The sequence below is a fragment of the Ictalurus furcatus genome, chromosome 1 (genome assembly GCF_023375685.1).
Source record: "Ictalurus furcatus strain D&B chromosome 1, Billie_1.0, whole genome shotgun sequence".
In the NCBI taxonomy this organism is placed as follows: domain Eukaryota; kingdom Metazoa; phylum Chordata; class Actinopteri; order Siluriformes; family Ictaluridae; genus Ictalurus; species Ictalurus furcatus.
Genome location: NC_071255.1, coordinates 11,676,675 through 11,690,000, shown reverse-complemented (window position 1 = coordinate 11,690,000; position 13,326 = coordinate 11,676,675). Strand labels below are relative to the sequence as shown.

Sequence of the window (13,326 nt, the reverse complement as noted above, 5' to 3'; positions counted from 1 at the left end):
GAAAATTTGCTCTTTTAGTATTTGTCCAGAAGGTTTCTTCGGAAAAAGAAGAAGCCCATAACGTGTTAAATATTAGAGGAAGTTGGTATTAGTCTAGTGTTCTACTGCTATGAAAGTGTTTTCAAGCTATAGAAATGAAAAGTAATTTGTAATAGATGCTTCGTTTTTGGACAATTGGTGGTACTTTATATCAGAAAGTGAAAACAGCAGAATGATCACTTCTGTGAAGTAAAATGCTTAACGTCCATATAAACGGTGTAGCGGCATAATAACCCTGTTATAATCTCTTTACGTGATGCTAACAATCCCACAATCTTCTTATTACAGTCATAGCTGCTGAGTTTCATTATTAAGCCCGATAATAACCCACTGGTTATTCTCAGAGTGGTTGGGGGCGTGTTTAATTTTTTTCCTGGTGGGAATCACAACTAGTATATTCAAAGTTATATGTATTCTTGACTTCTTATAGCTATTTAAAAATGTATCCAGTTTGAATACAATGAGTGACATTTTGTGAATTAAAACAACAACAAAAACAATAAACTAAAATGAATATACAAAATCATTGCAATAATCAGCCGAAAAGTTTAATACTTGGACTGGATTGAGTAAATAAATATGTATTGTTGATGTGTCTCACTCAGTGTCATTTAATTGACGGTTTTGAAGGGATCTCTGGCTGTAAATCGTTTGAGAAGTAATCAATCTAAAACATCTCAAACCGAGTGTAACTTTATCAGCTCGTAATGTTGCAGAATGACAGCGTTGTGAAATGTTTTTGGCTTTTTTTGTTGTTTTTATTATGAAAGAGCGGAAACGCTGATAACTGTGGGAGAGAGTGAAGAGAGGAGGAGAAAGGGGAGGGAAGAAGAGAAATACTATAACAGAACTCGGTCAGGAGAGAGAGAGGTGAGCTCGCGAGCTGCCGCACACAATCACGGAAACTCTCGTTAACGCCACTTCCGCCCACAAGAAACATGGCGTCTTCCTTGACGGAGAATCTGGCGGAATATTTAGGCTCACCCGAGCCGGCAGTTCGACTAATTCTTTCTATTTTAATAGGTAAGCACGGTTTAAATCTTCTTGTACTAAACTGTAGCCATGTTCCGTTTTATGAAAATGAGCTGACGGCAGCCAGACCGCTCTGGGTTCAGTGTAACTTAGTGAGCGGAGTTCAGTCCTGTGTGAGATGAGAGCTGTTCGTGCTGTGAGCTCTTACAGCTGGTGAAAATGAAAGGCATTGAGAACAACACGTGGAGGTCGACAAGGGCGATGGCAGCACTAGGCTCCATGCGTCCCAATAAACATCCAGAAAAAAACTCACTCACTGCCTCTCTCGTTCTCTCTCGCTCACTGCCTCGCTCACTCGCTCACTGCCTCTCTCCCTCACTTACTTGCTTCTCTCTTTCTCTCTCACTCATTGCCTTTCTCTCTCACTGCCTCTCTCTTTCTCTCTCACTGCCTCTCTCTTTCTCTCTCACTGCCTCTCTCTCATTCACTGCCTCTCTTTCTCTCTCACTCACTGCCTCTCTCTTTCTCTCACTCACTCACTGCCTCTCACTCACTCACTGCCTCTCTCTTTCTCACTCACTCACTGCCTCTCTCTTTCTCTCTCACTCACTGCCTCTCTCTTTCTCTCTCACTCACTGCCTCTCTCTTTCTCTCTCACTCACTGCCTCTCTCTTTCTCTCTCACTCACTGCCTCTCTCTTTCTCACTCACTGCCTCACTTTCTCTCTCACTCACTGCCTCACTCACTGCCTCTCACTGCCTCTCTCTCGCTCACTGCCTCTCTCTCGCTCACTGCCTCTCTCTTTCTCTCTCGCTCACTGCCTCTCTCTCGCTCACTGCCTCTCTCGTTCTCTCTCGCTCACTGCCTCTCTCGTTCTCTCTCGCTCACTGCCTCTCTCTTTCTCTCTCACTCACTGCCTCACTTTCTCTCTCACTCACTGCCTCACTCACTGCCTCTCACTGCCTCTCTCTCGCTCACTGCCTCTCTCTCGCTCACTGCCTCTCTCTCGCTCACTGCCTCTCTCTTTCTCTCTCGCTCACTGCCTCTCTCTCGCTCACTGCCTCTCTCGTTCTCTCTCGCTCACTGCCTCTCTCGTTCTCTCTCGCTCACTGCCTCGCTCATGGCCTCTCTCGTTCTCTCTCGCTCACTGCCTCTCGCTCACTCACTCACAGCGCCTCCCACTCACTCACTGCGCCTCGCACTCGCTCACTCACTCATTTCTCACTACCTCTCTCTCACTGCCTCTCACTCACTCCCTACCTGCCTCTCACTCACTGCCTTGCTCGCTCACTCACTGCCTCTCTCATTCGCTTACTCTCTCACTGCGCCGCTCTCTCACTACCTCTCTCACTGCCTCTCTCTCACTCACTCACTACCTGCCTCTCACTCACTGCCTTGATCAGTCACTGCCTCTCTCATTCTCTCACTCTCTCACTGCCTCCCGCTCGCTCACCGCGCCTCCCGCTCGTGCCTCCCGCTCGCACCTCCCGCTCGCTCACCGGGCCTCCCGCTCGTGCCTCCCGCTCGCTCACTGGGCCTCCCGCTCGTGCCTCCCGCTCGCGCACCGCGCCTCCCGCTCGTGCCTCCCGCTCGCGCACCGCGCCTCCTGCTCGCTCACCGCGCCTCCTGCTCGCTCACCGCGCCTCCTGCTCGCTCACCGCGCCACTCACTCACTGCGCCTCTCACTCAATCACTGCGCCTCTCACTCACTCACTGCGCCTCTCACTCACTCACTGCGCCTCTCACTCACTCACTGCGCCTCTCACTCACTCACTGCGCCTCTCACTCACTCACTGCGCCTCTCACTCACTCACTGCGCCACTCACTCACTCACTGCGCCACTCATTCACTCACTGCGCCTCTCATTCACTCATTCACTCACTGCGCCTCTCATTCACTCATTCACTCACTGCGCCTCTCACTCATTCACTCACTGCGTCACTCACTCATTCACTCACTGCGCCTCTCATTCATTCACTCACTGCGCCTCTCATTCACTCATTCACTCACTGCGCCTCTCACTCATTCACTCACTGCGTCACTCACTCATTCACTCACTGCGCCTCTCATTCACTCATTCACTCACTGCGCCTCTCATTCACTCATTCACTCACTGCGCCTCTCATTCACTCATTCACTCACTGCGCCTCTCACTCATTCACTCACTGCGTCACTCACTCATTCACTCACTGCGCCTCTCATTCATTCACTCACTGCGCCTCTCACTCATTCACTCACTGCGCCTCTCACTCATTCACTCACTGCGCCTCTCACTGACTCATTCACTCCCTGCACCTCTCACTCACTCACTCACTCACTCACTGCACCTCTCACTCACTTACTGTGCCTCTCACTCACTCACTGCCTGTCACTCACTCACTGCCTCTCACTCGCTCACTCACTGACTCACTGCCTATCATTCTCACTCGCTCAAGTACTGCCTCTCTCACTCACTCATTCACTGCACCACTCATTCACTGCTTCTCTCTCACACGCACTCACTCACTTAGTCATGGCTTGCAAGGAGGAGGCTGAAACTTCAGTTTTGATTGCCCCTTTCTGACACATTTATCTTAGCATAATGACTTCTGAAGCACACTTTGGACAGAAAGATTGTGCGACAGATACTATAGGAGATGAGTAAACGTGTAGACTTTGGCCTGACACATGGCCATGCATGCTGATGAATGATATTAAAATAGCATGACACATGCTGTAACCTATGGATGGTGAGTGAACTGTTTTGTACAATGTTTGACCAATGTTGAAAAAGAGATGAAAAATAAATGATAAAATATCCTCACACCTCACACTAAATAGTTCTAATTGTGTGTTTCGTTGGTTAGTGGAATTCAGCGTTAAAGCCCAGGTATTAAATGCACAAATATTATATGCAAGACATACTTGACTTGTTCTGTAAAAGTTCTATAAGACAAAAGTTTGCTTTTGTTAAAAAAAAACAAAAAAACATTTGGACTTTGCTAGGTGGAAACTCTGAATGGCTTGTCTTCACACAAGGTCACCTGTTGACTCATAAATCTGCAGTCGAGGCACACTGTCAAACACCTGACATGGCCTGCATTAAAATAAAAACCCTGAGCTTTCTCTTGGGTGTTCCTGAGCCAAATATTTTCTGTATGCATCACTGCGGATTAGTTTCTTTTTGTGTATTTTTGGAAGATGTGTGCAGTATACAGAGAAAGAATCAGGGGTGTAGCCAGATCTTTTACAATGAGGTGTCCTTGCAGTCAGTCAGTAATGAAATGAACCTTCACATTTCCCAGAATTCAGTTATTGTTTGAACTAGGCTGTCATGGCGAGATTTACCACATCATTCAAGTTCACATCATATGATATTGGTGTTGGGGTTTTGAGTTTACATGTTCTCCCTGTGCTTCAGGGGTTTCCTCTGGGTACCCTGGTTTCCTCCCCAGTCCAAAGTCATGCGCAGTAGGCTGATTGGCATTTCCAAATTGTGTGAATGTGTGTGTGATTGTGCCCTGCGATGGGTTGGCACCTCGTCCAGGTTGTCCCCCGCCTTGTGCCTCGAGTTCCTTGGGATAGGCTCCAGGCTCCCCCTTGACCCTGTATAGGGTAAGTGGTATGGAAAATGGATGGATTAATGATATTGGTAACATCTACTAACGGGCATAATAAAGACGATTGTTCTCCATCAGGACTATTATTATATAAGTTTTGCGGTTGTACGAGAAGTAAAGAGAACACATGTAATTTTCTAACTCACCTGAGGCTATTTTACTGCTCCATGCTATTTTCTGTTTTTTCGGTTATGATGCACTGCACAGACTTGCTGATCATCAAATCATTTCCACAGAAGTTGCTCTGAGGGTGTAATTTATAAATTGGCTCAATACACCCTTAATTTTGATGCTCAGGAGTGACTGCTAAATCACACCTTCACTCCATACCGGGATAATTACTTGTGTAAAATCATATTCGGCCAGGATTACTTTTACATGAGGAGGTGGGGTAAAGTAATTATTACTTGACTATCTCTGAAATTTTAGTCCCATACCCAATCTGTCATGTGAGTCATTTTTACAGGCTGGCCGTTAGGTCTGGGCAATATATCGATTATAATCTCAATATCATGATAAATAATTAGACGATACACTTTTCTGAGATATCGTTGGTATGATGATGTATTTTAAAAATGTTTTTAATAATTACAAATTAAATGGTACTGAATGGATGCCGTTGATGTGACGTAATTTAAAAAAATCTTCTTAATCTTTGTCTTTGTAGGCATTAAAGTATCAAGCTCAGTTTAATGTTTTTTTTTGTTTGTTTGTTTTTTTTGTCATATCGTGATATGCATTGTGTATCACAGAAATGTTCTCAAGTATTGTGATAAGATATTTTTGTCATATCGCATATCCCTACTGGCCATTCCAACTAATGTAAAGCTTACGCCATCTTTACCTAGTGAAAGGACTTATAGAAATCTCTCCAGGTAAAATATATCCATGCGTACCATGCATACGTCATGCAGACGCTTCCATCTCCATGATTTATATAAAGATCGCTTATTCCGTACGAATAGATTATCATTTCTACAAATATTTACTGAGTGTATATATAGTTAAGACAAATCTCATCATCATTAAAATGGTTTTGCTCTTAAGCTAATGGGTAAATAACACTCTATGCAAAAGGTTTTGCTGGATAGGATAGGTTGATGCATAAACTGTATTTTATAGACATCTGTCTTATGTCTATTAACCTCAGTGGGCGGGATTATCAGATATTATCACTGGTTTATGGTGAGTTACGTGACTGAAGCAGGCTGTCTTTGTGTTGGGATAAGAACCTTTGTAAGTTAGCTTCAGCGTTTCAGTACAAAGTCCAATAAAGTAAAATGTTAGTTATAGTCATGGAGAGTAACAGTGGGTTGGTACAGGCACCTTCAGACTGCTAGACCAAGTTAGCTAGTTATATTGTGGTTGTTGTCTAGCTAATATTACTGCACATAGGCTTATGTTGTTACACTGAACTGGGATATTATACCTGAGAGACTGTCTGGTTTCTTGAATGTTTTAAGGCATTGTCTAGAATGGTTCTCAGGGTTTTTTTTGCTTACAGAACCCCACAACAATACTATTTTAAGTCAAGCACCACTTGACCAGGCTAGATTTGTTTTTGAAACTAAATGAAAGAAACTTTTCAAATGTATTCCATTATAGATAGTTAATTATTTGTATCCCGTTCAGTGGAAGAAAAGGGCCTGATTTTTAAGTTTGGGTTTCAGTTAAAATTTTTTTGCTTGTCTTTTCTAGAAGGTGCGTGATCTGTTTGGGGGTTAAAAAAAATTTAAACCACTTTTGCTTCAAACCTAAGGTGCACTTAATTATAAACCTGGTTCCAGCTCAGTAATTTTTACTTGGTTACTTAATAGATTCTTAATCAGGTTAATAACATCCATAGTTCTACTTACATGAAATTGGGGGGGGGGAAGAATGCTCTTTACGTTTTCCCTTAGACATTTGTTTTCTTTTTTCTTTTCTTTCTAAAGGGATAGTTCAACAAAAAAATTAAACTTCTGTCATCAGTTACTCACCCTCATGTTGTTCAACCCACATAAGACTTTCATTCATCTGTGGAACACAAATTAAGACATTTTTAATGAAACCTGGGAGATTTCTTCATTTACAGTCCAAGTAAACAAAACTTTTAAGCTCCAAAAAGTTCATAAAGATGAACGAAAGTCTTATTGGTTTGAAGAGACATGAGGATAAGTAATTAATAACAGAATTTTCTTTTTTGTTGAACTATCCCTTCAAGTACTTTTTTGTTGTGCCCCATTTTAAAGAAACTGATCTAGATGTATGATTTGGCTTTATAAGAAGGATAGATTGCCCTTCCACATGCACTGTGTTTGACAAATGGCTTTTTGGTGTTAAACTCCCATCAGCCAATGTTAATAGGTGTGGGGTTTTTTTTCAGTGTTCATTTATGAAATGTTGTTTTAAACATGAACCTTAAATTTTATTTTGGTCAGTTTTGCTCCACAATAAAAAACCATGCACAATTCAGAACAAAAGGAAACATTTCTAGTAACAGTATTTCACTGTTCATACATTACACCTGTTTACCCAGTGTTGACTACTGTAGTATTTATTTATGCTAATAACACGCTCTGTGTGAAGGCTAAATATTTAAACTTGTCAAATATGATTGATGTATTAACATCTATTTTACCTATAATTCCACTTTACGGTTCTGAAAATTTAACATTTAGCGCAAGGCCTGCTGCAGACATCACCCAGCATGCAGCTGATATTCTTACAAAAATCCTAATTAAGTACATACCTTTTTGCATAGTATCTAACGTTGGAATAAAAATTCATTCTTTCTCTCTCTCTGTCTTCACAGGTTATCCTTTTGCGCTGGTGTACCGGCGGTTTCTGTTCCATCAGTCTCCATCTGTCATTCATCTATTCCATGCTGTCTCAGGCCTGTCCTTGGCCATGTTCAACTTTGGTGAGACAGAAGGAAAAAAATGAGGGGAAAGGGCAGGAGATTTTGAATGGAGACAGTCCTATGTTTTAACTGCGCTACATAGCCAAAAGTATGTGGACACCTTACCATCACACTCATATGTGGTTAATTTTCCCCAATCTGTTGCCATAAAGTTGAAGCACACAATTGTATAGAATGTCTTTGTATGCTGTAGAATTACAATTTCCCTTCACTGGAACTAAGAGGCCCCAAACCTGTTCCAGCATGACAATGCCCCTGTGCACAAATTAAGACATGGTTTGCCAGGGTTGGAGTGGAAAAACTCATGTGGCCTGCACTGAACATCTTTGGCTTGAACTGGAACGCTGACTGTATCCCAGGCCTCCTCACTCAACATCACTGCCCGACCTCACTAATGCTCTTGGGCTGAATGGGCACAAATCCCCATAGCCACGCTCCAAAATCTAATGGAAAGCCTCCCAAGAAAAGTGGGAACAGCAAAGAGGGAACCAAATCTGGAATGGGATGTTCAAAACGCACATGTGGGTGTGATTGGTTAGGTGTCCAAAAACTTTTGGCCATTAGTTAAAGTGTTTTAACTTTTTAATCCGAGTTTGGTTTATTTACAACTCTGCCAATGCAGTAAGTTTTTCTTTCCCTGTATTAAGCAAATGGACCATTTCCTTTTATAAAATGACCGAAAGGAAGGAATTAGGTGAAAGGTCCTAACCTTGTGGTGGTGGTGATTTTCCCCTTTGTAGTAAAATCCACAAGCAAGAAAGATTAACCCTTGTGCGTCAATTAAAAAAAGTTACACATAGGTCCATAGAGGACAAAAAGTCTATGTCCAAAAACTGTCACAAAAATATTATATATTTTTTTCCACTTTCACTGTCATTTTTTTGTTTGTTTTTTAAATATTTATTTATTGATTGATTGATTGATTGATTGATTTATTTTTACCAGCTTCAGTTCTGATCATAATTACCAAACATTCATTAATTTTCAGAATTGTAACCCTTTAAAATGCTTGTTTGTTTACATAATGCCACAGTTGTGTTTTTTTTTTTTTTTAATGGAAAAAAAGAAAAATAGTAATTATTTTCCATATACTAAATGCTAAGCAAATTTTTTTTTTTTTTTATTAGAGTCTTTGATATGTCAGCAATTAACACCAGTATTAATTTTGATGCATTCATATTTTTTATGCAGTGTCAGATTTTAAAAAACAAACAAAAAAAAACAAAGCCTACCACTCTGGTCCATAAAGGACAAAAATGTCCAAGTCAAAAAAATTGTCATGGAAATATTATATATGAATTTTTTTTCCACTTTCACTGACTTAGATTTTTTGCCAGCATCAGTTCTGATCATAATTACCAAACATTCTTTCATTTTCAGAATTTTAACCCTTTAAATGCCGGTTTCTTTACATAATGCAAAAATCGTCAAAGCTCAGTAATCTTCTTTGACTCGTATACGTGGGGTGGGATTTTTGATTTCCAGTACAATATCATTTCTTTCTTTTAAACTGTTCACACACATTTTCAGTACACACATACAAACCCCAACTCGGATATCCATACAAACACACCCATGCAATTATAGCTCCATCATTTATTCAGTTAGTCTGCAGCGCTCTATAATACAGCAGAATCAGAAAAAAGGTAAAGCATGTATTTTCCCCACAGACTAAACTTGAGAAAATACTACACATTTCAGAAATTTTAATTCAGTGTTTTGAAACCTTGTCAACAAAATAAACCCTATTAACACAGAATGCATGATTTTATGCTTAAACGTCATGGGGATAAAATATTGCAGTTTGAAAGGGTTTCAATGGGGACGATTTTGTCCTTAAGGCCCTAAGTGTAACTATTTTGTGTACCTAGTTTAAAATAGATTTATGAAAGCAAATGATGGTGAAATATTAAAATGCCAATAAAAATACACACCTTTTGCTAAATTTATGCTGTTTGCATGAACACAGACAAAATGATCATTTAAAAAAATGAAAAAGACAAATGTCCATAAGGATTAAGGCCTTATTGGCATGCAGACATCCAAAGGTATGTCTTAAAATGCATACAGATTTCAAGTAGTGTGTATACGCTAGGAAATGTAACTAGTAGTCTCTATTAGAAGAGGCAGTATAGGTTGCTGCAGTTTGAAAGGTTGTCCTAACAATTTAGGACACTGCAGAATATTTTGGGCGGACATTTTAATATTGGTGCTTGTCCCTGTGGTTTTTGGTGACATGAGGTGCAACACAATAATATGGTGTTTCCTTTCTGTGCAAAATGTGTTCGACTTGGGACAATACCATCCTACAAAATTACAAGAAGATACATAGTGTCCAGTCCAAGAACATAGTCCAAGTGCATACTGTCCCCTCTGAAACTATTGGAACACCAAGTCTAATTCGTTTGTTTGTGCTATACACCAAAGACATTTGGGTTTGAGATCAAAAGATGGATATGAGATGAGAGTTTAGGATTTCAGCTTTTATTTCCTAGTATTTACATCTAGATGTGTTAAACAACATAAAACATTTTTGTATGAGACCACCCAAGTTTTAGGTGAGCAAAAGTATAGGAACATAAGTCTTAAAGTAAATAGTACTTAATATTTGGTTGCATATCCCTTGCTTGCAATAACCGCATCAAGCCTGCGACTCAGTGACATCAAATTGTTGGTTTCTTCTTTTGTGCTGCTTTTCCAGGCTTTTACTGCAGCCTCTTACAGTTGTTTGTTTTTGGGTGGTTTCTCTCTTCAGTGTAAACTTCAGGAGGTGAAATTCTGCTCAATTGGGTTACGGTCTGGTGATTGACTTGGGCAATCTAAAACCTTCCAGTTTTTCCCCCTGATAAAGTCCTTTGTTGGCAGTGTGTTTTATATCATTGTCTTGCTGCATGATGAAGTTCCTCCCAATTAATTTGGATGTATTTCTCTGTAAATTGGCCAACAAAATGTTCTCGTAAACTTCTGAATTAATTCTGCTGCAACCATCGTGAGTTACATCATCAATACAGATTAGTGATCCTGCCCCAGAAGCAGCTGTGCAAGCCCAAGCAATGACCCTACCTCCACCATGTTTCACAGATGGTCTTGTGTATATTTTGGATCATGAGCAGAGCCGTTCTCTCTCTACACTTTGGTAATGTTGATTCCAGAACTTTTGTGGCTCGTCTCTGTATTTCTTTTTGAATTCCAATCTGACTTTCTGATTCTTACTGCTGATGAGTGGTTTGCATCTTGTGGTATGGCCTCTATATTTCTGCCCTTGAAGTCTTTTTGGAACAGTGGATTGTGATCCCTTCACCCCTGCCCTGTGGAGGTTGATGATGTCACTGACTGTTGTTTTGGGGGTTTTCTTCACAGCTATCACAACGTTTGTCATCAGCTGTTATTTTCCTCGGCCCACTCATTCAGTGTCTGTTGCTCAGTACACCAGTGGTTTTTCTTTTTTAAGACATTCCAAATTGCTGTATTGGCTATGCTCCATGTTTGTGCAAGGCCTCTGATTGATTTTCACTCTTTTCTTAGCTCCAAAATGGCTTCCTTTTCTCCCATAGATGGCTCTCTGGTCTTCATGTTGGCTTATCCTTTTTAACAACAAATCCAGTCTTCACAAGTGAAACTGAAGGCTAAAACTAAGAGTAGATGTTCAGAGCTATTTATTGTTTAAACAATCAATCTAACAGGGCACACCTGGGTAACAAGAACAACATGTCAGTCTCATGTTGCAGTATTTTTGCTTGCCTACAAATTGGGTGGTTTTATTTAAATTGTCCTGTGCGCTATGTTGTTTAACACATCTACCCACAAACACCAGGAAATAAAAGTTCTAGAAATAGAAATTCTAAACTCTCTTCTCATATTCATCTTTCGATCTCAAACCCATATGTCTTCAGTCTACAGCAAAAACAATTAAATTGCCTTGTCGTTCCAATAGTTTTGGAGGGGACTGCAGTATGTGATTTGAGACATGGTTTAAGACTGAATACAGCTTGAGTGAAAGGATGTTATTACTGACTAACCTGTGCTTATTTTATTTTTAACGCTGCCCTGGGCTTAACAGCAGGTGTGTCAATTCTCTGACTGATTATTTGTCCGAATGTCTTTTGTCGGTGCCTGCCATCCTTTTGCTCCATAAAGTGTCTGGTTGCGTTTTCATTCAAACATATCACAGTTTTAAAATGGACAAAAGAAATTGTGAATGAGCATGTGTTTCCATGACTGCGGACATGTGAAAATCTGAAAGGTGACGTAAAAGTCATTAGAAAAGACTACAATGGGAAAGGCAGTTTTTCGACAGTACACGGAAAAAGAAAAGAGCGCCAGAGGCATAATAGATTAATTTGATGTTCATATTTGTTTGTTCATTAATTCATCATCAGTAACTATTTTATTCTGGTCAGAGTCTCAGTGACATTTGATGTTGATTCAGAAAAGACCTTTTGTTTCTTTCTCTGTACAAGCAGCACATGGCGTCCTCTCTCATCATGTTTATGAAATATAGGTGTGTAACAATTATTGGAACCCATATGAATTCATATGAGAGAAATATTGGAAGTATATTCCCATTGATATTTTGAATTTTTTTTAGTAAACCTGGGTGACTAGGAACAGGGAAATTGTTCAACCATGACTTCCTGTTTCACAGGGTTATAAATATGAGGCAACACATTGGCCAAATTCCCTTAGTCATTCATAACAATGGGTAAGACCAAGGAATATAGCTGTGATGTGCAGCAAAAGGATGTTGAACTTCACAAAATAGGCTATAAGAAAATGGCAGAAAATGCCCATTTCCTCTATCAGGGCAATAATTAAGAAGTTCAACTGGAAATGTTATGAATCAACCTGGAATTGGATGCATGTCTATATTGTCTCAACGCACTGTGAAGAGGATAGTTCGAGTGGCCAAAAAATCTCCAAGGACCACAGCTAGAGAATTGCAGAAGTTAGTTGCGTCTTGGGGTCAGCAAGTCTCCAAAACTACAATCTGAAGTCACCTACATCATAAGTTTTTTGAAGGGTTACAAGAAAAAAAGCCTCTACTCTCATCCAAAAACAAACTCGAGCATCTTCAGTTTGCCAGACACTACTGGAACTTCAAATGGGATCGGGTTCTATGGTCAGATGAAACCAAAATAGAGCTTTTCGGCAATAAACACCAGAGGTGGTTTTGGCACACACAGAGAGGTTGCCATATGGAAAAGTACCTCATGCCCACGGTTAAATATGGTGGTGGCTCTTTAATGTTTTGGGGCTGTTTTTCTGCCAGAGGACCTGGATATTCTGTTAGGATACATGGCATCATGGGCTCTATCAAGTATCAACAGATATTAAATGAAAACCTGAATGCCTCTTCCAGAAAGCTTAAATTGGGCCGTGGTTGGATCTTCCAGCAGTACAGTGATCCAAAACATACATCAAAATCAACACAAAAATGGATCACTGACCACAAAATCAAGGTCCTGCCATGACCATCCCAGTCCCCTGACTTGAAACCCATAGAAAACCTGTGGAGTGAACTGAAGGAGAGTCCACCAGTGTGGACCTCGAAATTTGAAGGATCTGGAGAGATTGATGGAGGAATGGTGTCAGATCCCTTGCCATGTATTCTCCAACCTCATCAGGCATTATAGGAGAAGACTCAGAGCTGTTATCATGGCAAAGGGAGGTAGCGCAAATATTGAATAAAAGGGAGCAAATAATTGTTGCACACCTATATTTAACAAAGATTTGTTTTGATAAACCTGTGTTTTGTTTGCAGTTGTTTGATATCCATGAGAGCAGAGTATTTTTGTGTGTATATAAATAATGTGA

The 13,326-nt window shown here is 40.5% G+C and overlaps 1 protein-coding gene and 1 non-coding gene across 5 annotated transcripts in view; both read left to right on the top strand.

Moving 5' to 3' along the window:
* Window positions 1-59, top strand: LOC128616214 (U7 small nuclear RNA). Its single transcript, XR_008387385.1, has one exon. It is a non-coding gene; the product is annotated as a U7 small nuclear RNA (small nuclear RNA).
* Window positions 60-404: 345 nt separating this feature from the next.
* The window catches only part of lpcat3 (lysophosphatidylcholine acyltransferase 3), a 34,142-nt gene continuing 21,220 nt past the window's right edge, over window positions 405-13,326 (top strand). For 2 of the 4 annotated variants that reach the window (XR_008386004.1, XM_053625574.1), the window contains exons 1-2: window positions 405-1,062; window positions 7,405-7,512. Coding sequence is in view for 2 of the 4 variants with exons in the window: in XM_053625574.1 (XP_053481549.1) it covers window positions 978-1,062; window positions 7,405-7,512 (193 nt within the window). In the remaining 2 variants the exon portion in view is untranslated. Of the gene's footprint in view, window positions 1,063-7,404; window positions 7,513-7,534; window positions 7,601-13,326 lie in introns of those variants that run through there. The other 2 variants (XM_053625565.1, XM_053625586.1) reach the window with 2 other exon arrangements.